Genomic DNA, 27,138 nt, shown 5'->3' with positions numbered 1-27,138 from the left:
TGATGATAAAAAAAACAGTTCTCCTGCACTGCTGAGAACCTCCCTAGACAGGATCCCACTGCTTTTCCTTTCCCGCTTGTGTGGCTTCAGCTGATAAGGTGAAGACTTTGAAACTCTCTGCATAACTGGAGTCAGATGGATGACTTCTGCCCTTTTCTTATGCTTTAATGTGGCCGAGTGTGGCAGATTTGGGTTGCAGGGCAACATATCCCCATCAGTGTTATGCCATGTTAATAATAATATACTTGGATTCCCAGCAGTGCCTACTATGTTTTGTCTAGTGGTCTGTTGAAATAGGTGTATAGTTTCTGAGCTTGACCTCTGTGTCCAGCTACTCTGCGTACTTCTCTCTGTACTTGTCACTGTAAACACAGTTTAAAATCATCCCAGAAAAATAACTTCTGCAACTTGACACACCTGCTTAAGGGTGAGCACACCCTAACCCTTGTATTGTTGCACACTATACAATATTTGGTATTCACCAGCAGAATTAGATAATTATTTGCTTAAAAACATGGCCACTGTTTCTCAACTTCCTACCTTTAATTAGTATGGCTTCAATAAATATGAGCAGAAGGTTTCATTTTTTGGAGTCATATGAGCAGAGCTGACAATGGAACTATTTATTTAATAAACATCTTTCTTTGAAAGGGATCTGTAATTCCTATAAAAATAAAATGTAGGAGAGGATTTAAGGTATTTCTCACTAAAGGGAATATTTCCTTTGGTTTCACCAAAGGTTTAATCAAGCTCAGAGGGCAAAGGGGTTTTATAGAAAGGCTTTTGGTGATATCAAAACAGTATCAATAAAGCAAATAAATGACTGAGAGCTGCTTGTTCACTGTAAATTCCTGTGTAGCCAAGCCTAGGTAAGATTCACATATATATCTGTATATATAAATGTTTCCTAATGTACGATGTGTTACATAAACTCAAAAGATTTTACAAAAAGCAATTATAAAAATACATTAATGTAGCTGAGCTGTAAATAGAATTTCAGAATGCATTTGTTATATAAAAATATATAATCTATCAGGGGCTTTGCTTAGCAAAGTAATAGGATAATTTAATGATGGAACAAATGTTAAATTCATACACCAATTCGGCAGTGAAGACTAGGAAAGTTAGATAATACTGTAAATTTAGAATATTTTTCTACTTTCATTCAAAAAAGTGTCTTCTTGGTTGTCTTTTTTTTCAGAGAGACATCATACTGCCCTAAATATCCATTTCTAAAATTAAGGAGGCTTTTCTTTGTTCTGTAGTTATTGTTTACTTTCTGATAATTTTTGCAGGCATAAAGATGAATAGAGAGACATTTACCTTTGGTCTGAAGCAATAGCACCGTTTCTGCTCAGGCTGACTGAAGAAATTAATTCTTGGATTTTTTTTTAATATATGTGTGTGTGTGTCTATATATGTGTATATATATATATAAAATCTTTACTTTTAGTATTTGCTTCATTGTTCTTCACAACTGAAGTTGATTAAAGGACCTGAATAGTATGAAAAGTTGTATTTCTCTATATTGATTTCACAGAAAAAACAACTCTAAAAGTTTTTCTGTTGTGAAGTGAGAATCAAATTTACCTAAAGCAAACCTTTTGGAATATAGATCATCTCTTATACTAACAGTTGTCTGAGAAAGCAGTTCCTGTCTCATTTGTGATATCTGACATCATTATATGGATTTCTCATTATATGTAGTTCCATGTAGGTACATTGCTGAGAAAGGAAACTCATCCTGATTAGGAAAGGTTTGTTTTTAAGTTGTCTCTTAATGCAGTTAAGCAACAGCAAATAAGAAGCAATAGCCAGCTAGTGCTTTATGAACTGTAACTAAGGAACTTTTAGTCCAAATGCGTCAAATAAAATATTTTCTCCCCCTAGAATTTCAGAGGGACAAAAAAAGTAACTGTTGAAGTCATGCTATAACAGTTCTCCAGCAACTTGCTCCTTTTCTTCCCTAGAAAAAACAGTTTTGTAAGCACATCACTAGTGTTTGTGTACTGTGATGTTTTTGTTTCTAGGACTTTTTTTTTTGCCTGACCTCATAATTTTTCTTCACCAAATCCTTCCAGTTTTTTGTTTGAGAAATACTAACAAATGATGAATCCAAATATGCATAAAAAGCAGGAAACATAGATTATTCACCTCATAATTGCCAAGAACATGATTAGTACTACAAGCCATGAAAAAGGACTAGATTGGAGTTTTGTGTTTGTATTAGCTGCTAGAGGGAGTGCAAAAGACATTGTCCTACTTAGTTTTTCTCCTAAACATATCTTTCCTGTATACAAACTGCTCTAGAAAATAAGCAATGAAATGTAAAACACATAAGTTATAATGACTGCTACAAATTAAAATAAGCTTTTTGTTTCACAAGGCAATATATTGTTGCCATTGCTTTGTCCAAAATAAGAGGAATAATTAATTGTTATACTTCAGTAACCTCCCCTCCAATGGGAAGCCTTTTTAGCATTAGAGTATTATAAGATTAGTTTTAATATCATATATTTAGTGATTTGAATAAAACTTACTAAAAATTGAATTAGAGTAAGTAAGTAAAGACAATAAATCACTGGGCAGGTACTTAGCTGTAAAATAAGTTCCTTACAAAAACTGTGCAGGTGTTAGCAATGGTATTCCTTTTTAATCATCCCTTAATTGAATCTCATTCAACCATTTAAATCACAATATTATATTCATGTTATATTTCAGAAAATATTCACAAATATACACATAATACTCTTCTGAGTTTATCTGCAGAGAATTAATGCATGGTTCTCATTGTTGGAATTAGAGATGGACGTACTGTACAGCATACCAAGGCTCCCAGTCAATTCTTACTGTCCGTTGTTTCGTTTCTCTAGAGGTGAACTATCCAAACGTGTGTTAGTTAAATATTCATTACAGCATTTACGAGCTGCTGAATGCACAGTTCTTAAGCTCTAAGCCCACATTTTTCTCTCTTTTATAAAAATGTTTCATGTCTAATTCATTAATAATACAGAAAAGAGTGAACACAGCAGTAAAACAATAGAAATACAACAATAAAAAATATGGTATGATTTTGTGGATTTGAATGTGAAACTTTAAATTCGATAAATGTGGAAGCACTAAAGGAACCAGACTTTGTCCTGTTATTTTAGGGCTTTTGAGGAAATGTAGAAAAAGGAAATTATTCAGGCTGTATGACGTAATGTATTCTATTTTTATTCTTTGAAGTTCAAAGGGTTTAGGGTTGTGAAAAAGACATATGTAAAAGCTACAATTACAATAGAAAATACATTTTTATCTGATTTTGGGTTTTGTTCACAGCACAGCCTCGGGAAGGAATTTAGTCTTCCAGGTCACAAAATTACTGTTATGTCTTTATTTCTCTCATGCTTACCTGTTGTAGTCAAACATCTAAAATACGTGTGCTGGAGGATATGCTAGATTTTGTCTTTGGTTTTATTCCTTGAATAGTGTTTTGTGCTAGGTTATGTACTTTGATAAATTCTATGTTACGGGCTTCTTTCTTCCCCCATTCATTATTCTCTGATGCTTCCTGCAGTATTTTCCTCCTGAGAGGTGGAATGTCATGCTGGTTTTTGTTCAAGATTAATGATAAAATCTTAGCTCCTTCAGGTGGCTTCCATATGAAAGAAATTATTCTTGTTTGCTCCAGGTGTAAATTGCTGCCCCCTTCTGTGTGCAGGGCTGTGTACAAGTTGTCATACGCTTGTGTTTTGTTAAAGAGGCAGGGGGGAGAAAGGCTTTTATTCTTGTTTCAAAGAGGTGATTTTGGCAAGTCTAGAACCTCCAAAGACTATTTAGCATTTTTTGAGTAGTTTTGTGTGTGTATTGCTAATTCTCTTTGGATAAGTAGTTGAAGAATGCAGTTTTTAAAGGAGAAAGTGTGTACTTGTAAATTAAAAGAATATTTCATAATTATATTCTTCTGATGCACTGATACTTCCAGGATATGACAGCTAGAGATTTGCTACAGCAAAGGTACACTCTTCCAAATGGAGACACTGCTTGGAGACCATCGCCTCTTGTCACTGCAGCTCTGGAAGGAAAGCTTGTTCTTCTTGACGGCATTCATCGAATTAACCCTGGCACTCTAGCTGTGCTCCAAAGGTCAGCATGGGAGCTTGGATAAGTTGGGTGCACGTGATGTGTGTACTGAGTGCATGCATAGTGAGACCTTAAGTTGCTGCTGGTGAATATGGCTTTAGAATTTCAGGAATACTGTAAAGATCAAGCTGAGCATTGCAGTTTCATAGAATATGTCGTGCTCATTTTTTACTTAGGAGCAGAAGCTGTTATTTAATTTTTTGTAAACCTAAAATAATGCAGGAAATTCCAGCCTGTTGTAAATATAGAGTGTAAGTCTGAATTTTTTCTAGAATTATGAAATCTAAAAATCAGTAATACTTGTGCAACAATTTTAAAATGCAAGATGTCAGAAAACGTTTGCCACATTTTGAGTGCATTCTGCTTCTAAACAAGTATGTTATAACATATTTTACACAGCATACTTTATATTGATTGCAAAGATCTCTTTCTAAATATCATTTCATAATTCAATAAAAAATAAATTATACTTTGCCAAACACAGTAATAGTAAATACTGTGTTAATAGTTATTTATACTGTTTGGTCAAATTTTTATGCCATTTCATATGCATGCATCATATACTGCCTTTTGCAAATCAGGGGACATAGTGAGCTTTAAAAGCAAAAGCATTTTCTTCTTTCTCTTATTTTTATATATATATATATATGTGTGCAGAAGGACAGAACAGGGATTTATACTTGCCTGGTTTTTTGCTAAGCATTTTCTTCTTTCTCTTATTTTTTATATATATATATATATATATGTGCAGAAGGACAGAAAAGGGATTTATACTTGCCTGTTTTTTTGCCTTTTCATCTATTTAGTGTTCATTTCGGATTTTTAGTTCTGACATGTGCATACATTATTGCTAATCAACTTCTGCATATCACAAACAAGACTGGCTATCTATGTATATTAATCATTAAAGCCAGCTGAAAAATAGCATTTCAAGAAATAAATTTTGTTATTCTTGGTACAAGAATAACAAAAAAGCAGTTTCATGCCATTTATGCATACTACACTGGTAAGACAGATAATTTTATTTTTCATGTTCTTACCATATGGATTTAAGCTAAGTTGATTGATTATGTGCTAAAACTTATGTGTGGTATTTTACCTCCATGCCTGGATGCATCTTGAGTATAATTTTTTCTTTTTGCTGAGGTGTATTTTAACTGAGATAGCTTTTAAAAACACCCTTAGTTGTTACATGTATTGTAAAAATTTATCAAAGTCAAGATAGAGCTTATTCTTTATTTTCAGACTAATACATGACAGAGAACTGACTCTCTATGATGGCACCAGATTATTAAGGGAAGATAGATACCAAAATTTAAAAGAAGAATTGCAGCTCTCTGATGAGAAACTACAGGAGAGGTAAAGTATAAGCTACGACTATAGAATGCAAACAACTTTTCTGTTTTATAACTTTTTGATCTAATAAAAAAATGCAAAATGCTTTTCTGTTAAGCTGGTTCCTTCTAATTGCTAAGAGAAACATCTTTTGAACATAAGGTTCCTCCTTAGCTCTATTTCTCTTTGTGGTATGGCAAAATTATATCCTGTTTAGAGTGCTTGAACTAAAAGAAAAACATTCAATAACTTTTAAGAGAAGGAGTTAGAAAAGAAATTTTAAGTAGGTGCAAAAATAGATATTAAGCTATATAGTACTTAATTTTGGAACATTTAATTAAAAGTCTTGGAAAATAAAGCTAAATTGAGGTTAAATACTACTTGTTACTTTCTTTTGCCTCATGAGCTAGAAAGCTGGTATTTAATTTACAATTAATATGGGGCAGGAAATCCTAAGGATGGGTTGGGACCCATTATGCTTATTCTTTTTGTTCCTTTACTTCCACTTGTCTGCTAGAAACATTCCACAGATATAAATGTTGTGCTGCAGGGTGTGTGTGTGTCCAAACTTTAAAGAGGCCTGATGGGTTTATAGCACGGGTGCATTCATGATATGCCACACATTTTCTCTCAGTTGTCTTGCTGAATCTGATTTTTTTTCTTTGACCTCCACAGTCCACCCTTTAGAAAAGCTGCTTTTCTTTTACTTCCTAGTTGTTTCCATATTTCTGGTTCCCTTTTCAATCAAAATACAGTGAGTTTTAAAAAAATAAGGCAAGAACTGCTCCTACAAAACCAACAAAAATCTCAAACTTCATTCTAAGCCTACTTGTTGCAAATTCTGTCCAGTCTGCAGAGGCCATACACCTAGCTAGATGGCCATTTCCCGCATTTGTTTTATTTCGTGAAGAACTATATATCAGGGAAGTATTCTGTTTATCAGGATTTTAAGCACAGACTGAAAAAAGCAGCAAAAAAGCTCCAAGGGCCCATCTGGGATGGTATCCCTCCTTTGCATCAGACTTTTTACTACAAAATATATCTGTTGTGCCAGTCTCCTCCCTGCTCTGTGTTCATGATCTTGTCCAACATGCTTTCAGGCAGAATGGTAGTGGCTGTGGTGTTTTGCTTAGTACCCTTTAGTTCATTGCCAATATACTCCAAAAACTTGGATGGTTTATTACACATTCATCTTCAGAGCTGCCACTCCTAGTGGATTAAATCTCTCTCACAAGAATAGAGATTTATATCTGGATCCTGCACATCCTTTTTTGTTCTAACAATGACTGTTTTGGCCGGGGGCTCCGTTTAATCTTCATTATCTGTTAGACCATGAGCACTGTCCAAGCTGTCTTCTTAAATTATTGTTCTGCAGACCCTTCTCCTTTGTGTCACCTGTGTATCTACTTTCCTTCTTTTCAGCCTCATTGAATAAACCTTTTGGTTCAGCTGTTCAGTGTCAATTGTGCATTGTTTTGGCTACTTTGAAGGCTCCAAAAGTTGGGGGTTTTTTGCTTTCCTTGACAGGCTGTCTCTCTTTCCTTCATATCTCACTGTACTGCTTTTATCTAACCACTTCAGTATTTTGTAATATAATGTTTCTGAGTTGCTACGCTCTTAATTATCTGTTTGACTGACAGTGAGCTTTCACTCTAATCTATAAGCAAAGGGTGTCTGTTGTACAAGAATGCATTTCTGATTAGTACTTGGTCTTAGAAACAAGCAAATACCCCATTGTGTAGGCATTCTTATATCTGGAAGCCCAGTATGACCATTTAGCACCATCTTGGATGCTGATGGAAATTCTTGCTCCTCAATTATCTGAAGCCTATTTTGCTGAGAATCTTCACCTCCTAGGTGAAGTGTTCAGTCTGCCCTTGTTTTCTGTAATGACTTTATTTTAAAAAGCTATATTAAAGTAATGCAAACATGTATCGTCTTCTTTGGTTTTGGCTTTGGGCTTCTTTGACATCACTGGATGACTTCTCTATAGAGAGGGTACTGTTCTCATCAGCCCTTGAGGAAATGAAGGTGTTCCAGGGCCTCATCCTGATTTTGGTGACTTCCATATTCTGAAAACATCATTTCCTTTTAACTGACTCCAGGATACAATGTTTCATTCCAGCACTGTATTGGTCTTTGCTACTCAGCCTTTTCAGTAGTAGTTATCAGTCACTGCAAACTTCAGTACCTTCCAGTGTTGCAGAATCCAGCAGAATTAATATATCAAATCATACCTGAGGTACTGACAGCTGATTTAATCACAGATTTTAATCCCAACATGCTGACCATCCTTCCTTTGCCTGCAATATATAGTTTTTAGAGAAGCTACACAGAGTATGTTGTAATATGAATTTATTAGCAGATTGGTTGGGCAAATTCTTACACAAATCACAACTGGGAGATGCTCTCCATATTGATGAGAGACATCTCTCTTGCTGCATGCCAATGACTGTGACTAGCGCCCTTAGCTGGATTTCTGAAGATAAAAGACAGCTTTACTTACCCTGATTTGCTGGATTTGACTAAAGTAATTTAGTGTGACTGCTTTTTGCCAGGCCTCTGGCCTCTCTCAGTTTTGTTGGGACTGAATCTGTAATGTTTGAGTGACACATTGTCTACCTAATTTTCCAGAAAGGGATATTAATATGTTCCTGCAGTTTTAGTGCCTTTAATCTTTAGTGCTTCAAAAGTCAAAATACTTATATGTGTAGTAGAAGAGAAAGAAGAAGAGGATCAAGAGGTTTGCTTGTGTTTTTTTACTAAAGGAATGGTGTTTCAGATCACACTGTGATCTAGAGAAATCTCTTTGTACAAATGTAAACAGTATTACAGCAGAGAATGTGAATGTGCTTAAACCATGATGGTGTTATTAGAGGTGCTGAACAAAGAGGAAAGTATGGTTTGGTTTTCTGATTGTTTTCAGGTTTTGCAGGTTAGAGCACTATTATTCAAACGTTATATATTTGACAACATTTCAAAGTTTTATTACTTTTTTAAGAGCTAATAAAGTATATTTTGATTTTAAATGAGGATAATTGTCCTTGAGTAATATGTTCACTATTATTTCATTAAATTTCTACATCTGTAGAAAAATTTGCATAAGAAGGGCTTCAGGCTGGTGGGTACTACAGCTCTTTCAGGAGTGACAAGTGCAAACAGTTTATTGCCCTTGGGACTTTTTGGGATACTCCTTGCCCTGCTGAAAGCCTCTAAGCTGCAAAGTAACTAGTGGTGGGCACAAAGTCTTTTTTCATATATTCTTTATTATGCCAGTTTGGCTGTGAAGTTAAGTTAGCAAATGGTTGCAGAACTCATTCGCTCCTCTGAGAAAACGAAGAATTCATGTTCATGAGTTTAAGGAGAAGAAAAAAAGCTGCCCTTGAGAAAGTGACAGATGGTCCTTAAAGATATTTTACATAAAAGGAAATTATAGCTGCTGATATCTTACTCATTTAATGATTGCATGATTCATTTCCCTGAACAAGCTCAGAGAGTAAAAGAAAGTTTGCCCAAGTAGCGTGCATAGATTTCTGCAATTTCTTCTGTAATCATCCGTTACTTCACTGAGACAGATATTGTAAAGGTAGCACACAGCCTTTACAAATCCAGCAGTGAAAGGTTTGTTTGTCTCAGGATGCAGTATATAACCTGTTTGTGTGGGTATACCCCCTCAGCACACACAGATGCTAAGTTCTTGGTGTGGTGAGCAGAAAGGCACTTATTATAGGAAAATCTAGGCGCAGGTACCTAATAGGATAGTTAAAAACTAAAAGTATCTCATAATGGATGGATGGTTTTAATGCCTTGCAGACAGTAGATTCTTTTCTATGTGGTTAGGTTGAAAGGGAATGCACAGTAGATGAGACAAATGTGTGTAATTGTGGCAGGGAGTAAATTTAACAAGCAATAGAATTTTTAATTGCTTACATTTTTTAGCTTTTACTTCATTTGTTGTTAGGGGTTTGGCTTATTTCCAGTTTAGTGAATTTTAAGATAAAGGCATCTGTTAATGTTAGACTGTTGTGAAATTTAAAAGAAACAGCAAGAAAATAACAATAGGTCACTTTGGTTCTAGGGTTGAAATAATTCCCAACTTACAAAATTTGATAGAAAAAGAGATTTATTAAATAAAGTTACAGGAAGAAATAATCAAAAATAGTTTGGTCTTACAAAAAGTGACATTAGAAATGCCTTCTGCATTTTATTTTATTCTATTTTTATGAGAATTTGCATAAAAAGGGCTCAGAACCTTTTTGTTCAATTGCTCAGAACCATGGTCAATAACAAGAAAATCTTTCCCTAAAATCACCCTGATCAATGTGTGTGTGATTTTCTTTGTAAGAGCAATGGTGGTAATCCTTGGCTGAAGAATTAAACAGTGATGTCAAAAGGACACTCATTTTATTAGAAGAGTGCCTCGCTGCCTGTATTGTCAGTAAATGTTTAATAGAGAAAAGACTCTTTGCATGAATCAGTTAACATCAAATCTTCTTACCATGTTTGAGGCTCATTAATTTAAAAGATGCCAAGTTTTTAACAAGATACACTTACTTAGTCTTCATCTGTAAAACCCACAAGATTACTTGTCATGTCAAAGATTTCTTTTCTGTGAAGTACAGCTCCATATAGGAGCTCTCCATATTGTGTTCTTTTTGAGACTTGATCTGTAATGTGATGGAACAACTTTGAAGCTCTTCAGTTGTGCTGATGGAAGATGGGAACTTACAGAACACTGCAGAACTGAGTCATTCATGGTGTTTGTTTAATAATACACTTAGCCTCATACTTTCAGCATTACAAACGTCACTCCAAACAATAGACTTTTGAAATTGCCAAATAGTTTTTTTTGTGTTTACAACCTGGACACCTACAGGAGTGATGTTGTCCAAGTCTAGAGAGTACATCAGTGAATTGAACTGATATCACCAAATTAGCTTGCCCTGACTTTGCATGTCCTCTCCTCCTACTTCTTTCCGTGCCCTCCCTGGCTGTCCCCACCAAGCCCTTGGAGGGCAGTGACTAGGAGGTGATACAAAAGAAATATGATTCCTTCATCTGAAAAGTTGACTCCTTCTTGTGTTCTCTTATGGTGTTGCAGAAGGGCTAGAATTAGTTGGGTATCTGGAGGAGGGTTGCTTTTTTTCTTAGTAATGTTAGGGAAGGCAAGTCTGAAAGTATATGTACTTATCTAGGAAATGTTTTCTTCTATAATAAAGTTAGCTAATGTTCCCTGACCTTCTTTTATGCTTAGTGACAGTGGCATACCATTGGTTCCTCTTTCATGTTATGGTTTTGTACATCTATTTCTATTTTTATCAGTCAGGGAGTAGCTTCTAGGCTTATGACTTTCAGCTGAGAAAAACTCATACCACCGCCTTTGTTTGCTTTGCTGCAAGAGACTGCTGTAATTGTCCTGTTGTATCACAGGTTTATTGTTGTGATGTACAGATGAGCCAGCTATGCAGTAGGTTTGTCAATTTATGTCTTCGGTAATTTGTATGGAAAATGGTAACAGCAATATCAACTGCCTAATCAAATTTCACTTGCTTTTTCCAAATTAACATCCTCTATTTTAATAAGAGTACTGTAAAATTAGTTGATAAAAACAGGCCCATCTTGCACAAAATTTGACTGGTTTTTGTATCTGATGTGTTACTGCATTGTTTCTGCTGCTTCTGGAGATCATCTCCATTGGTCAAAGCATGGTGCTAGTAACACCAAGGTCACAAGTCTGATCTCTGTATGGGTAATTCATTTAAGAGCTGGACTTGATCCTTCTGGGTTGCTTTCAGCTCAGGCTATTCAGTGATTCTGTGTGATGCTGTGATCTTGCAGGTGTGCTAATTAATGATTACCAATGACTGTCCAGTCAGAGGAAGTGAAAATATTACAGAGATAAACGATATAAAAAATGTGAAGACAACAAAGATATCAAAATACAAGGCAGCAGTCTTTTAGTGCCCTAACATACACATCTGAAAGTTGTATATTTAAGCTTGTGTTGCAAGTTCCCATTATTTTCAGTGGAATCAAGACTGTTAAGTTACCAAATCCTCAAGTGAGAACTGGGAAACACTGATTTAGGCTAGGAGGTCAGTCCCATAAAGATTTAAAAAACAATAATAATAAAAGTACCTTTTAGAGCTGGGAACAGTACGTGTTTGTTCACAGGAAGCTGTAGAGGCAGATAGGATGAAGAAGAGAAGTTCAGAATGGTATTAGAAAAATATTTTGGGTAAAGAGAAATTAAAGCAAATAAAGCTCTATCCTATGATGCCATTGAAGATATGGTTGAGGGGTGCTGAAAGAATATGAGAGGGGAATACTGCTGGTTGTGGCTACACTTTTGTGCTTGGTTGATTTAATGAGCCAGGACAGCAATTCTGAAGTTCTTGTAAATCTTAATCTTCCACTGGAGAGACCTGTCTCCTCATGCTGACTCTAAAATGAGCCAGGGGTGAAGTGACTGGTTTAGTCTTTGAAGCATAACTTTCAGGAGTGTTACGAAGTTAGACATATTAATCCAAGGACCACAAAGAGTATCTGTAAGGGAATGTTCCTAAACTGTTACTAAATTCAGCTCTTCACAGTATCTAGGCAGATCTCTACAGTGTCATCCTGTCAGTCTAATTCAGTAAAAGTTGCTCATTACTGCAGCTCTGGTATGTCTTCTTTTGTCCCTGGGTTGCCTGTGAGACACCCTGTTCTAGGTAAAGCACTTGTAAAAGTTCATGAAATGAGTGAGTTGTGCCTGTTTCAGACATACAGCACAGTAGACTGTAGTTAGTGGTATTTGTCCATCTTGAGGCATGCAGGTCCTGTTGCAAGTGAAGACACTTGTGTAGGCTTCTGAGCATATTAAAGTGTGTAAATTTTAAAAAATTCAAGTCACTTTATGCAGCCTGTGTCTTTTTTTAAAAAATAAAGTTGCATTACAAATGATCTGGATATACTATTATATGTTTCAGTACAATAATCTATTTTCTTCTTATCTATTGTAAAAATTAAATCTGATATTCTGTCCTTAAGCCAGGTAATGCATTTTTAAATTCTTTTTTTGCAGGTCTATCTTTCCTATCCATCCTTCTTTCAGAATAGTGGTCTTAGCAGAGCCTCCTGTCATTGGAAGTAGTACCCAACAATGGCTGGGTCCAGAGTTTTTGACACTGTTTCTTTTTCATAATGTTCGATCTTTAAGCAAGAGTGAAGAAATTGAAGTCATTAAACAAATGGTAAGTACATTCAATACTTCAGGCACTTACTGGCTTACTGAACAGGATTATGTGCTACATATTAGATTGCTGTTTCAGTGTAGCATAAAGGAGCTAATTTTCAAAGCTTATCAAAGCAACATACCTGCTTATCTTTTAATGGCATAATTCTTATTTTAATATCAAATGCTGCTGTAGTAAAAAATACTCTTTGTCATAAAGCAACTGTGAGGACTCTATGGTTATTGCATGTGTGGAACTTGGATATCTTGCAGTAAGATTAATACTGTTTTTCTTTCAACCAGATTCCAAATGTACCCAGTGTTGCTGTGGAAAAGTTGTTGTCAGTAACACACAAGCTTCGGGAGACAAATGATGCCACTGTGAGCCCTTTTTCTTCTTTTCTTTTTGAATTTACTATCTCCTGCTGTGACTGTCTTAACAAAGGCTAGGTCAAACATGCTAAGCTATAGTGTTATTTCAAAGGCTGTCTGATTGGAAAATCAGCCCCAGAAGGCTATTGCTGGCAATTACTGCATACTATAAACTTCTTTGATTTATGATGTATGTATTTGGAATCTCCATAAGTTTTAGGAATCTGCACAAATCCCAGAGAATCAAAAACAACACAGTGAGTTTAGGTATGTGGCTTACAGTAAAACATGCTGAGGTGCCTTTTGAATGTGTATGGATATAATCACATGTTTAGGTATTTTTTATTACTTTGGTTTAGTACTTGGAAAATTGATAGCTGAAGTTATTGGGGCTTTTTGGGCAATCTGAGCTATGGAGTCATTATAAAATGACAATGGGCAGCAACAGAGATTCAGAAAATAGAATGCTCCAGAATTCCTGACTGCATTGCTGCTATAGGCTATTCTATTAATGAAGTAATGTCAGGAGAAATAAGTTCTCCTGACAAAGTGACCACAGTATTATTTAAAAATACAGTTAATTCATGGTGAAAAAAAAAGAGAAATTATTGCTATGGCAGCTAAAACGCAGCATGCCTTTGATTATAAGTAAAACATAAAACATTTTTCGTGAAATCCAGCAATACCAGCTTAACTGGTACTCTAACAAATTTAATTTGTTGTCCTTAGTTTTCACTATTTTAACATTGATAATAGTTTTTACAGTTTTACTGTTTAAGAAGCTGAGAGAGGCTGCTATGTTCTTTTGAACTTAAAAAAGTAAGTTAAAAAATTGACTTTTAGGTACACCATTGGGACAGTTGTTATAATCATTGGTTGAGCTTCCTACATCTGATGTATAAATGTATCAGTTTTGACATACTTGGAGACATACCATGCCTCAATAGAGCATCACAAAAATCTTTTCCACATATGTGGATATCTGTAGAATTGTGAAATATCTAAATGAATTCTGTGATGCTGAATGAGAAGTGAGTCGCAGTATGGTTCGAGAGAGGATTCTTGTAGATCAGTGGTGACATGAGACATGTGTTGGGAACAGCACACCTGTGCAGAGAGATGAAACATGTGACTTATGCACATTAGGCTATTTATAGAGTTGTCTAAGTAAATAAGTCTCTGCCAGAGATTATACTGAAATATTAAGCATTGTTTAAAGAGGTCTTGTTAACAATAGAATACCTGTAGACTGTTCACTCTGAGGGCGTTGTCCATGTCATTGTAATTGTTTGCTTGATTTACAATAGAATCTGGAGGCCACAGTCAAGATCCTGTTGAATTAGATGTCTCATAGATATATATTAAAAAAATTGACACTAACACAATTTTACGTTTGCAGTTGTCCAATATAAAAAAAACCCAAACAAAGCAGGTAATAGAGGAGGAAATTTTGTTGATAGTATTTTCAACTACCAGTTGGAAACACTCAGAAGACGTGATACAATTTTTCCTCAATGGTCCTATCCTCTGTGGATAGTAAGCATAGAACATTTACCCTCTTCAGGCATGGCTGAGTAGGTCTTGAAGTAACTCATGAAATGCCATCATTTCCATCACAGTGTACACAATGCTTGCTTGTAAACTATGGTTGTTCAGAAGATGCTTCATAATCTTCTGTCAGTGAAAGCAGGAGGAACAGGAGTGGTAATCTTTGCAATTAGCCCAATCTAAATAATTCTTGTTCCCTGCTCAGAGGTATGCTAAAAAGTATTATTCTTTCCTTTCCCATAATTTGAGAGAACTTTTGTGTGATTTCACAGAACTGACTTTTTTTTTTTAATGTAAATGCCTTTTTGTCAAAATTGCTGTTTTTCAGGGAAAGGAATTGGTGTTAAGACATTTCTTATGCTTAAAAATTAATAAACAGGAGAAAATGCTCTGAAATTCATTAAGTATTGTTTTTTCTATTTTTTCCCTTAGATTTCGAATGTCAAGATTTTTTTTCCAATTGAACCAGCATCATATGTTAAGATAATTTTAATGCAGTTAGAAATTTTATATAAACTTGTGTAAACCCAAACAAAACATTTTGAAATTACCTAATTAAAATATTTCACTTGACCCAGGCAAAACATGGCGTGACTTATCAGATCACACTCATTGTTGTGTGTTTCCTGCTAAAATAAGGAACCTATTTGTATTAGATACCTTCATCCGGTAGATATAATTATAGAATGATTTTTTTCTCAGTATTTGGATCCTTCTTTAAATACATGGTTGCTTGTTTTGTGGTTCTGTTTGTTTGGTTTTTTTAGTTTTGCTGTGTTTGTTTGAGGTCTGCTTTCCCAAAAGCATTGAATAATTTCTGTAAATCTTTGCTGGTTCATGTCCAGTTTTTAGCATTTGTTTTAACATGTGGACAACAGCAAAGGACACAGTGTTCCAGTAATGGCCCGCCCAGAAGGCCTGTGCAGAGGTGATACAATCTCCCTAATGCTGCCCAGTGTTGTCTTGTTTATATGTCTAAGAATCCTGCCAGACCTTTTTGCCAGAGCGTTACATGTGGAGCTCATATTTAGTTTGTGAAGGGCAGATGACTTTTTAGCACGTTGATCTTTTCACGGTAGCTAACCTGCTTTTTATTGCTGATGTGAATGTTAGGGTTTATATTGCACATAAAATTCAGTTCACAGCACATTTTTCTTCCTGTTGCTTATCAAGTGATATTTTAAGACTAATCTTTTGGTGACATAATGATTTCCATGACAGTGACTTACCGCAAAAAATACAGAATTACAAGTTTGCCTATTAAAGTGCATGAGTTGCTGTAGAAGACACAAAGCATCTATGAATCAGGAGAAAAGTTGAAATTATTCCTTCTGGATTGTGTTTTTCTCCTGACTTGATCGCTCTAAATCCCTCACATGGATTAAATAATTAAACTACCCTGTATTTTTTGACAGGCACAGTCACTGGCCTCATTTTTATCTACTCGACAACTGTTGCGAATTTGCCGTCGACTGTCACAACATCCAGATGAAAGCCTTTATGATGCTGTTAATAAAGCCTGCCTTTCCAGGTAGAACTGCTAGTTTTGGTGGAAGTTACAAGAACAACTTGGTCAGTTGACAACATGCAAGATAACTTTTAATGTGTTTTAGTAAATAACGCTATTGCTGTCTTGATCCTTGAAGTTGGTAATTTCTTTAAAAATATTTCTGTGGTATTCTCAAACCTGGAAGGTAAGTGGAGAGGAGTTGGTATGCTTTTCCCATCTTTTTGAAGATACATCATTACATTATATAAATTAGGTCACCACTATCAGCATAGCAGTCTAAAAACATTTAAAGCAGAGCCATATTAATGTCTAGTTTGACTTAGGTTTCATGCACAATTGGTTTCAGTTCTAAAAGCTGTATCTAGAAGAGTTACGAGAGTTTTGTTTGCTTTGGGATTTTGTTTGTGGGTTTTGGTCTGTTTGGGCTTTTGTGGTTTGGGGATTTTTTGGGGTTATTTCCTCTTTTCAAAAAAAGCCAATTGTTATTATCAAAAGGTTTGGAAAACTGAAAGGGTCTAGATCTAGACACCTCAGAGCTTACTTTTTCTCTCTGGAACCTGAGATCCGAGTGAATTGAGTAATGAGAAAAGGTATTTCTAAAAAACAATTGTTATTGTTGTGGCTCTTACTTGCAATGGAATTAACATGCCTCCAGTTCTAAACCACCCTCCATTACAGCCCTATTGCAATATTTGATAACACTGAAGCCTTTATTAAAGAGTGCGCCACCACAAGTGTAGTTCATTGCCTTTGAAGGAAGCTCAATTCCTCTCCTTGGCAATGGGTGAAATGTGAAAGGCTTATTTATGAAAGGAATAGACATTCAGGGTTTGGAGGTGCAAGTGAATCTTCATTTTAGATTACAGATTGTATTAGATTTAGATTTTTAAGATTACAGAAAATACTGAAAACTTTTAGAAGAAAAACCCTTGAAATACAACCTCGCTATTATTCTCCTTGTTTTAGATTTTTACCAAACCTCGCCAGATCAGCTTTACACAAAAATCTGCAGGATTCTGGTATTGAAACAAGTCCGGATGACACAGAGAAGCTAGAAGGAAAGGATTACACATGTAAGCTTCTGCTATTTTTTTCCTGCTCTGCATGAACGTTACTCAAATTGCTGGATGTATAAAGGTGTACTAGTTATCCTCAAAATTAAATGTAATTTGCTTCAGTTGTATCACTGACTTTGTTCTATCAGAATGTGTTGCTGCTCTCAGTATGTTGTGTTGCCTGCTGAGTTCCGTGCTCATGGAATTTTGTTTTCCATCATGTTTAAATGTTTCTCAGTCTATAAGATCCATGGTCTCAGGCTTTTAGTACTGCTTTTTCATTTTTCATCACTGATAGTTAGTCCTCTGTGGAGTTACATCCTTAGTTTGATCTTAACATTTCTCTGTTCTGTGTTTTTTACCATTGCTTCTTTCTCTCCCCTGTTAAAATCAACGGGGTTTTTTGGGGGTTTGTTTTGAGATTCTTGTAGAACTTTTGTGCTGTCCTTTGCTTTCATTCTGGCACACACTTTGTTATTCTCTTTATTCTCTTTAAATTGCAGTGGTAGTTGCATGTCACCTTTATTGAGCAGGTCTTAGTTTCTTTGGCTTATCCAACTTGTAATCATTTGTAGTTGCCTTCAGGGCTGTGCATATGTTTCTGCTTCTGCCGTTTTCTCACTTCTGCTTTCTCATTCCTGTATGACCCCCTTCATGATAGCTGTATATCTTTTCATATCCTCTGTCAGGCAGCATACTGTGAGCAATTTGCCATTTTCCATTCACTACGTTTCTCCTTCTTTCTGCCTCACCAGTGTTATCTCTGCTCTTCTTCTGTACGTTTGTTCCCAGTTTAGTGATGTAGTAGATTTCTGTATTTTTACTGTTAGATCTGTGCAGTGGTAAACACATCTTTGATCTTAATTCATGTGGATCCTATTTTTATTACTTTTTTAATGTCTGTGTATATAGAAGTACATATGTAGATAGCGATATATTAATGGATATATAGTTTCTATTATATGCAGTATAATATGTGTATATAACTATAGACAAATATCTATGCAGCTGTATGTATATACATATATATCTTCAATCATCTATGTATTATTATATCTATTATTCACATTTTATATGTATTTTTATATATGTATATATATATAAATACGTATACAAAATAATTTGAACTCTTGCCAGTTGTGTGATGCTACCTGCTTACTTTGGTTTTTTTTTTAATCTGGATACATCCCTTGAATTTTCTCTGTTTCTGTTTCATGCCATAAAGGCAAACAGCTAAAAAGATCTGTCTATAAATGAGGGTATTTTCAGTTTTATACAATGCCAGATTAAGAAACTAGTAGCAAAAAAAAAATATTGCATTTGTTATTAATTAAACTTATTTTTTATTTTCCTAAGTACTGAATTTATAGTTCTTTTGATCTAAGAAAAAGTTTTAATATATTTTTTCTCTCAGAGCTGTAGTTGAAGGATATTTCAATTATGCAGTGCTGAAAGGGAGAATCAGCAGTGGCTCTGTACTGTTGTGGTGGGTGTGCTCCCCCTCTCAGCTTAGCCCCCACACAGCCACTGGTTACCTCACCTCTGCACCTCACTCCACAGTGGGATAGGGGAAGACAGCAGAAGAATGGAAGTGTGTAACCTTGTAGATTGAGAAAATATCGCCTAAAAGTATTGGTGGTGTTCCAGTAAACAATGAGAGTGTCAAATTAGACCAAGGCAGTGGTCACAATTTCTGGTATTTCTTATGGTCCTTTTCCTGTAAGATCATCTTTTCATCCTTTATTGTAATACACTTCTTTACAGTTTTAAAGGTAATTCAAATTCATGATAATGCAGCCTTTTGTAAATTGATACTCTTCCAAGTGTTCTCTTTCTTTAGATAGAAATAATTTACTGCAAGACAGAGCCTTGTTAAAATCTGTAAATCGTTACTTGGGAATGTTAGATATTGATTGCATTGTCTGCTTAGAAGATGTTGTAAGAAATACTTTTCCTTGTTTCCTGAAAAATGACTAGGTGAAATAAACAACGGGATTCTGAAGATAGGGTCTGTCTCCATGCCAATTTATAACCCATCTGAGAAAATGAAAGTGCCAGATGTTTTGTTTTATGAAAATGCACAAGTAAGTACAAATGTCTGACTTCTGAGTTAGAAAAGTTTGTTAAATATGTACTAATGGGTATGCTCATAGGTATAGTAAATGATGTACTAAGTAAATTTTAAGGATATATTTCTGAAGTAGTTTCTTTAGTCTTAATTTTTTCTCATAGCATTTGGTGGTCATTTTAGACATATCTTCATCCCTGTGTGAAGAGATTATAACAATTCTGTTGAACATTTTGTTTATGTTTCCTGTTGCTGGACTGATCCACCCTTCGGGCTGGATTGTAGATTGCATACTGAGACTGTTTTTTACAGGCCTGTTGCATAAAGTTCTACCTCCCTGGGGTGGGTTGACCTTGGCTGAACTCCAGGTGCCCACAAAGCCACTATCATTCCCTCTTCCCAGCTGGAGAGGGGAGAGAAAATAGGCTGGAAAAAACCTCATAGGCTGAGATAAGGCAAAGTAAAAGTTTGTGTGTGCACAATCAAAAAGAAAAACCAACAATTTAATCTCTACTTCCCACCAGCAAGTGATGTTCAGCCACTTTCCAGGAAGTTGTGGGCTTCAGCACATGTGGTGGTTGATTGGAAAGGCAAACATTGTAAATAACAAATGCCCCCACTCCTACTCCTTTTCTTAGCTTTTGTGTCTGAGCTGATGTCCTATGGTATGGAATATACCTGTGGTTACTTTGGGTCAGTTAGCCTAGGTGTGTCCTGTCCCAGGATCTTGCCTACCCCAAACTACTGATGGGGGGAAATGCTGGGGAGACAGTGCTGATGCTGTGCTGGCCCTGCTCAGCAGGAGCTAAAGCACTGGTGAGGCAGCCCCAGCTCAGAGCAGAGCAGGACAATCCCCTCCCTTTCCCGCTGTGGTGCTGTGCCTGATGCCCCCAGGACAAGGTTGGCCCTCCTGGCTGCCAGGGCACTGCTGGCTCGTGTTCAGCTTGGCATAGACCAGGATCCCCAGGTCCCTTTCCATGGCACTGCTCTCCAGCTTCTCATTCCCCAGTCTGTCTGTACATCCAGGGTTGCCCCATTCCAGGTGCAGAATCCGGCACTTGTCTTTGTTAAACTTCATATGGGTGGTGATTCCCCAGCCCTCTGATTTGTCAAGATCTCTCTGCAGGGCCTTCCTGTCCCCAAGGGAGACAACAGCTCTTCTCGGTTTTGTATTATCTGAGAGCTTGCTTAGTATCCCTTCCCATTCTTTAGTATCCCTTCCAGGACATTTATGAAGATGATGAAGAGCACAGGGCTTAAGTTGGAACCCTGTGGAACCCCCCTACTGACTGATGTCCCCCCATTCACTATAACCCTTCGTGCCCAACCAGCTCCATCTCAGCCAGACCCAATACACTCATTTACATTAGAATTAACGTTGCATGTTTGAAAAGCAAGGAGAACAGTACTTAGAAAATGAGTTATTAGAGTTATTGATTATTTCTTTAAAATAGTTTATCTTATTAATTAGACATTAGTTTCAGTTAGTTCAAAGTAGTAGTAAAGAGTGGTTAATGAATACAAGGAAAAGGAAGGGCTTTGTGACTGTGGGCTTTTTGGTTTCTGTTTCTCCAGCACCCTGTTTTGTAGAGCAGCTTTCTTCTCTGTCTAGCATAAAACTGTCTCGCCTCAAAACTGTCAGATGAAGGTATCCTTAGGAAGAGATTTACTCTCTTGATTACCTTTAGAATATTTTGCTACTGAAAGGCAATACTGATAGCATGATCTTGTGAAACACTTCGCTTTTAGGGGCCTGGTATGGGTTTCCATACTTTCTTTTCCTAGTCTTTTTTTGTACCTCATTTATAATTTTGCCCCAGAAAGACTATGCTACATGTGTATCACCTGTTGACGGTGATGACAAGCCATGCAAGGGAAACAGATGACAGACCTCTTCATCTTCCCTACTAACATTTCATGTGGGATTTTGCTCTCTGTTGCCATTTTGATAAAGCACATAATTTGTGTCTGTTGGAAATGAAATCCTGAGTTCTCCTGGGACTTAACACCTGCTTTGCTTTCTACCTTCTTGCTTATAGCTTCAGAAGACTGTAGACAAAACTGTGTTCAGATTTTATTCAGGAAACCTCTGTTAAAATTGCTGCAGAGAATGACCTGCTCTGTATCTGTCTTTGAATAGCTGTGCCTGCTAAATGCTTAAGGAAGCAGCAACCAAATAGCAGTCAGGATAGGTGTTCCAATGTCTAAATGAATTCTACTCTTATTTTCTGAATTGCTACTTTGCAGTTTGGTGATTCAAGTGCTGTAATGATCATTTAACAAAACCTGCTGGAGAATGAATTTGATTTGAGTTTAGTGCAGTGCTTCATTACCTGAAGCTACAGAAATAAACTGAAAACAGAGAAAAGATATGTCCTCAGCCCTTTGCAGTGCTGCACAGTGTAATGAAACACATAGATTTTTGCCTTTGTGTGTTTGGTCTTGAAACAATTCACATTACAGTGAAATTTAATTCTGCCATGAAACATTGCTGTTGGTCCACAACAGGTGTCATAGGGATGGGAATAATTTTTTTAGGTGATATGCCAAATGCAATTTTCAGACAAGGCACTGGGGAACATAGATTGATAAAGGTGACGAATATGTCTACTTACAACTCCTTTGCCTAAATAGGTAATATTAAATGTCTGCATGCATCATAATACAATGCTAATTTAAGACCTGGTGCAAAAAAAGAACCAGCAAAAGAAGATCAATACGTAGTATTTCTGGTGGGTAAGCTGCTTTGTAGGCGAACCATAATGTATGTGTATTTGTTCAATCTAGGATTAAAAAAAAAAGGTCATCAAAATGATGTATTTGTGCCTTAGCAATAAAATTTAAAATTGTAATCAGTGTGTGTGGTAAACTGACTTCCTAGAATTTCTGCTATATCTGGTCAAATTTATTTTCCTCAGTTATAAATTTCTAGTGTATACACATGCCAAAAAATAGAATAATTTGCCTTGAAGTGCTCTCCTTAAATTGTGTTTTGAGCATTCAGCAGTCTTTTGAAATGCCTGCTAAGGATTTCATGGTATTAAGCTGTGTTTACAAGAGTTTCTTTCCCCACCCCCAGCCTGTATTCTAGAGAGATTTGAAAATTTAAAATATCCTTCACACAGAAATGAAGGGGTTTTATGCTCAGAAATGACAAGAAAGCTGCTGATTTTTAATTTTTACATTAATCAAGTCCTAGAGATGAGATGATAACCTATTTATTTAAAGACAATCATTCATTTCTCTAAGTAGGTTGTCTGACCTACTTACAGATGACCTATTTTTACTAGATGCAGTGGAGAAATATACACGACTTTATTGCAAGTAAAGTAGTCTGCATTGCCACATTAACCTAAAATCCTTTCTATCCTTCGGAACAAATCATTTGTGAGAAGCGAGATGAGGTTAAATGATGCACAGTGTATGTTACCTGTTATGCTACTGGATATATGTAAAAATATACCTCCAGCATTTTGGCTTCAATTAGGCACATATGACCTAATAATTAATAAAAATAATAGGCACATATTGTAAGACACATATAAACACTTTCAGACTTGAACACGCATATTCCTATCTTAATTTTCCTTGAAAATGAAGTTTGATTAGAACAGAAAAAGTATATTTGTTCTTAAGTTAGACCTGGTGTTTAATGTTCAAGAATGTATATGTATATATATATGTGTATAATTAGCATATGTCTTTGATTCTCTCTGGTTTCTCTAATGTTCTACTAGGATAATGCTGGAAAGTTGGCACAAACTAAAGAAAGTTCTTACACTCTGGGTGACAAGCATTCAATTAGGCTAAAAGGAAACATATAAAGAATGATTACAGAGAATTAAAAGTATTTAGGGAAATCAGGCTCCCACAATGAGTTTGAGCAGAGGATGTAAATGCTTCCTTGTTCTAATCACTGGATATATTGCCTCTGCTATTATTGGCTGAGAGGCTCTTGCTATGAAATAAGTAGCTGTAAGTATAAAGTTAAAAAATATTTGGTCCCAAATCCTTGAAGTTATGTTCCAGTTGTACCACTATCATTAGTGAATGCATAAACTTGGGAGCATAAAATCAAGTGAAAATTGTGGGTTTTTTTCTCTAGCATATGATGGTAATGGAAGATATGCTCAAGGACTTTCTGCTGGGAGAACATCTTCTTTTAGTTGGCAACCAGGTGAGTTAAATGTTTCTTGCAATGCATGGAACAAACTCGTTATTCAGTAATATAATTAAGTCTCTGTTTTGCTTCTTTGTAATTGCATTAATTTCTATTACTGAGGTATTTGGCCGATTTTTCAATTCCTTATTTAACATTGACCAGGGGTTTTATAGGCACACATTTGTGGAAAATGTAAATGCCGTGAATGTATATGGCTGTCAGAGTAAAAAGTCAAGGCATTAATCACAGAGTATTCTGAGGTGGAAGGGACACACAAGCATTATCAAAGTACAGCTCCTGGTTCTGCAAAGGACCATCCTCAAGAATCACATGCTGTGCCTGAGAGTGTTAACCGACTGCTTCTTAAATTCTGTCAGGCCTGACCAGTCCTCTGAGGAGCGTATTCCAGTGCCCAAACACCCTCTGGAAAAACCTATTTCTGATACCTAATCTAAACCTCTCCTGACATAGTAATAGCTGTATGTAACATCATTAGCATTAAAATCTTCAAACAATGGCTTTGGTTATCCTTCTTGACTATGTATCAAACCACTCCTTTAAAATCTCCAGTAACTTAGCTCCAGTAGAGGTGTCACACTTCAGTATTACCTTAATCGTATGGATAGCTAAATATTAGTTTTCTCTAAAAGAGTAACAGATATGTATAGTTCTTTGACTAGTATCTTTGCTGATCAGTACTTTTATTGTTGAGGTTGGATTTTCCCCCAAAGAGTAATCCCCCTTTAGTTTAGCTGTCTCTCAGCAAGGATACAATCATTTTTTAGCAGATGTTTCTCTTTTTCTTTTGCAATAGTCTGTAGAACATGTCTAACACAAAGCACTAACTATCTAAGCAATATGGCAATGAATATAAAATGCTAATTATTATTAATGTGTGTATATTTAAGTATAGTCTCAGCTGTTTAGCATCCTTGTTATCAACTTGAATTTACAAAGATGGTTTATTTGAAGCCTCTGTAGGCTTTTGATGGATAATGCCAGCTTCTCCAAAAGGTTTAATCTCTTCATAAATAGAAATTGATCTACTTCATAAATGAAACAAGATCTATTTATTGTATTTCATAAACAGTGTGGTCTGTGCCTGCTTCCAAGCTGGTATTGAAAATGTTATGTAGTACAGATTGCCTGCAGCAACTGATGGCAAGGAATAGCAGGAGCAGGCTGAACCACAAGAAAATAGAGGCAGGGACAGAGTCCTTAATGATAACTTTTGCAGTCCCTCAGTGTCAAAGCAAGAGTAGCAGATCTGGGGACAGCAGCCATGGTCACCCAAGTGCTCAGTGGCTATCAGACAGGTCCATGGTGAATGAAGCAAGTCTGAGACCAAACTGAAAAGTCAAGTCAGCAGGTCCAGGCTGGAATCAGCAAGATACAGGGCTAAGCACAGCATTGCCACAGTGCAGGTTGGGAAGGAACCAAGGAAAGGGCTTGAATGTAAATGCAGTTCCCAAGGCATGGGGGACAAAAGGAACCCGGGCAAAGCGGGAAAACCATGTCAGAGCTGACCTTCAATACCAACAGGTAAAACCCTAGGTGTGGGAAAAGAGCTTGTGTATACCAGTGGTAAATCAGAGCTCTGACATGTGCCTCATTTGGTAGAAAAATTTTGAAGACTATGCAAGTACAATTATTAGGATATAATGGGATTTTTCCAGCAGTTGTATTCTCATCTGTAATCATTTGATGCATGTCACATTTCTTCCATCTTTTGAGTCTCTAATTGAAGACAGCATTAAAAGATTTTACTGGATTGGAGTATTGGAACATATTGCTTTGATTCCAGACACCAGCTCAGCTGTACCATTAAGATGGAAAATTAGTTGATTTGCTGTGCTTTCTCTTTGGCAAACCAGCAATACAGTTGACAGTTGTTTTTTGGATTTTGTTTGTTTTTTTTTAATTGCTAACATACTTTTGAGTACTTCCAGGTTTACTCTTTACAAATTTGTTCCACAGTTTCTATGTGTGACTAAGAAAAGGCCAACAGGCCTTTTCCTTTCAAAATACTTTTTTTAAGTTTGAAGTGCTGTATTTGCCATTCTGCAGTCTTTTCAGTACCACAACAATCATTCTTCATTTCTCGGGAATGATCGCTAACCACTTAGAAATTCCTTGGCTAATTCCCTAAATATTTTACTGTAAATTTGTGCAGCTTGTGATGAATCATGTTCAAGTAGTTTAAAAGCAACCACATTGCACCAACTGTGCTTTCATGGAGTATGTGTAGATACCTCATTGAAGGTATTAGTGATTTCATCCATTTTTTGTAAAGAAAATTACTTTTAAAAAGCATTCTTTTTTTCTGTTCAGTTACTTGTATCAGTTCAGTCTGTATAAGAAGCTGAGGTTTTGTGATGTCTTGATATATACATCAGTGTGTACCTGTGTTTCCCATTTGGAAAAAACAGATAATGATTTTGAGGAGATACAAAGTACTGTTTTGAGTTCCTTTCCCTTAAGTGTCTTATTAGTGAATGAATGAATCATGGAAATTCAATGTAATAACTGAAAATCCAAATTCTCTGAAGCTGAGTATTTCAAAACATAGGACTAATATCCCTTTGAATGCTTGTGTCATTTCCTAGATATTTAATTGAGTTGGCATTTACCTTAGGACATAATTTGGTCTTTCAAAACGATGGCTGTGTAAGTATCTCCATTCAACTGTGATTTAATGTGCAAGGCTTGACCTGTAGTTTTCTTTTAGAGTCTGGATTTGTTTTGGTTGGTTGACTAAATGTGGTTTTCCACCTTTGCCTCTTCTATTTGCACAACACATGTACACACACAAAATTCCTGTTAGCTTAAGACCTCTTGTCTTTTCAAAGTCTGAAAATGTGGTTTCTTCTATAACTCTAAGAGCTGACTGATGAGAACCTTTTACCAAGACTGTTTTCAAGATACAGACTCTCTTAGTATCAGTAAATTATAATTAAGTTATCTTGGTGGATGTTAGGGACTGGCTTTCTTAATAAAACTGAGGAGAGATTGAAGACAAATGTCAGATGCCAACAGATATTTTTAGAAGTACTCAGCTTCTGAAGTAAACTGCTTTACCACACTTCATTCATGTTTGTTTCCTGAGGCTTATATGGCTCAGGATTTCACAGCATAAATGTTTTACATAAAATATAAGTATTTGTTTACAGTGGTTGATTATTTACTTTGGATATTGACTAGAATGTGTTTCCATTTTGTATACAAATAAACGGGTTTCTTTGAGATCAGTGGATGGATGTGAATTTTCAGCTATGAAGTAGTTTCCAAGTAAAGGGCATGCCAGTGCCTTAAATATGGGTTCTGATATTGCTTCCTAAATGAGTCTGTACTCTGAGCATGAATGAATCCATCTATGACCATCTACAGCTTTTCAAAGCACATGCAAAGCAGCTTCTTCTTTGGCTGAGAGCAAGAAGCTGCGTATTACTCTCACACCAGCAGGCAAAGAACAGCAAGAGCTCCCAGTTATTTCAAATGTTGCAATGACTGTTTATGTACTCATTAAATACAGGTTTTGCAGTAGCTTTTGAACTTCATGATACAGACTGGTGTACTGATTCTTACTACCTAGGCAAATTTTTAGACTGTGTTTTTTGTGATATTTTTCCTGATGGACAATGTGCAGTTTGTGGATTGGCCACTACTTGCTATCTTTTACTGTCTCCTTGGATTCTCTTTGGCAAATGCAAGAGAAAGTATGTTAATAAATAGAATTTGTTTATGTGG

General features: G+C 36.0%; 1 protein-coding gene across 1 annotated transcript in view; it reads left to right on the top strand.

Moving 5' to 3' along the window:
• The window catches only part of VWA8 (von Willebrand factor A domain containing 8), a 183,111-nt gene that overhangs the window by 52,394 nt on the left and 103,579 nt on the right, over nucleotides 1–27,138 (top strand). The window contains exons 13-20 of the mRNA XM_039716669.1: nucleotides 3,968–4,128; nucleotides 5,371–5,484; nucleotides 12,527–12,695; nucleotides 12,980–13,057; nucleotides 16,012–16,127; nucleotides 17,073–17,179; nucleotides 19,139–19,245; nucleotides 23,335–23,406. Of these exons, the coding sequence (XP_039572603.1) occupies nucleotides 3,968–4,128; nucleotides 5,371–5,484; nucleotides 12,527–12,695; nucleotides 12,980–13,057; nucleotides 16,012–16,127; nucleotides 17,073–17,179; nucleotides 19,139–19,245; nucleotides 23,335–23,406 (924 nt within the window). The remainder of the gene's footprint in view (nucleotides 1–3,967; nucleotides 4,129–5,370; nucleotides 5,485–12,526; nucleotides 12,696–12,979; nucleotides 13,058–16,011; nucleotides 16,128–17,072; nucleotides 17,180–19,138; nucleotides 19,246–23,334; nucleotides 23,407–27,138) is intronic.

This window comes from Passer montanus, unplaced genomic scaffold, assembly GCF_014805655.1.
Source record: "Passer montanus isolate IOZ18808 unplaced genomic scaffold, ASM1480565v1 scaffold36, whole genome shotgun sequence".
NCBI classification, from domain to species: Eukaryota; Metazoa; Chordata; class Aves; order Passeriformes; family Passeridae; genus Passer; species Passer montanus.
This window is presented reverse-complemented; position numbering and strand designations above follow the sequence as displayed.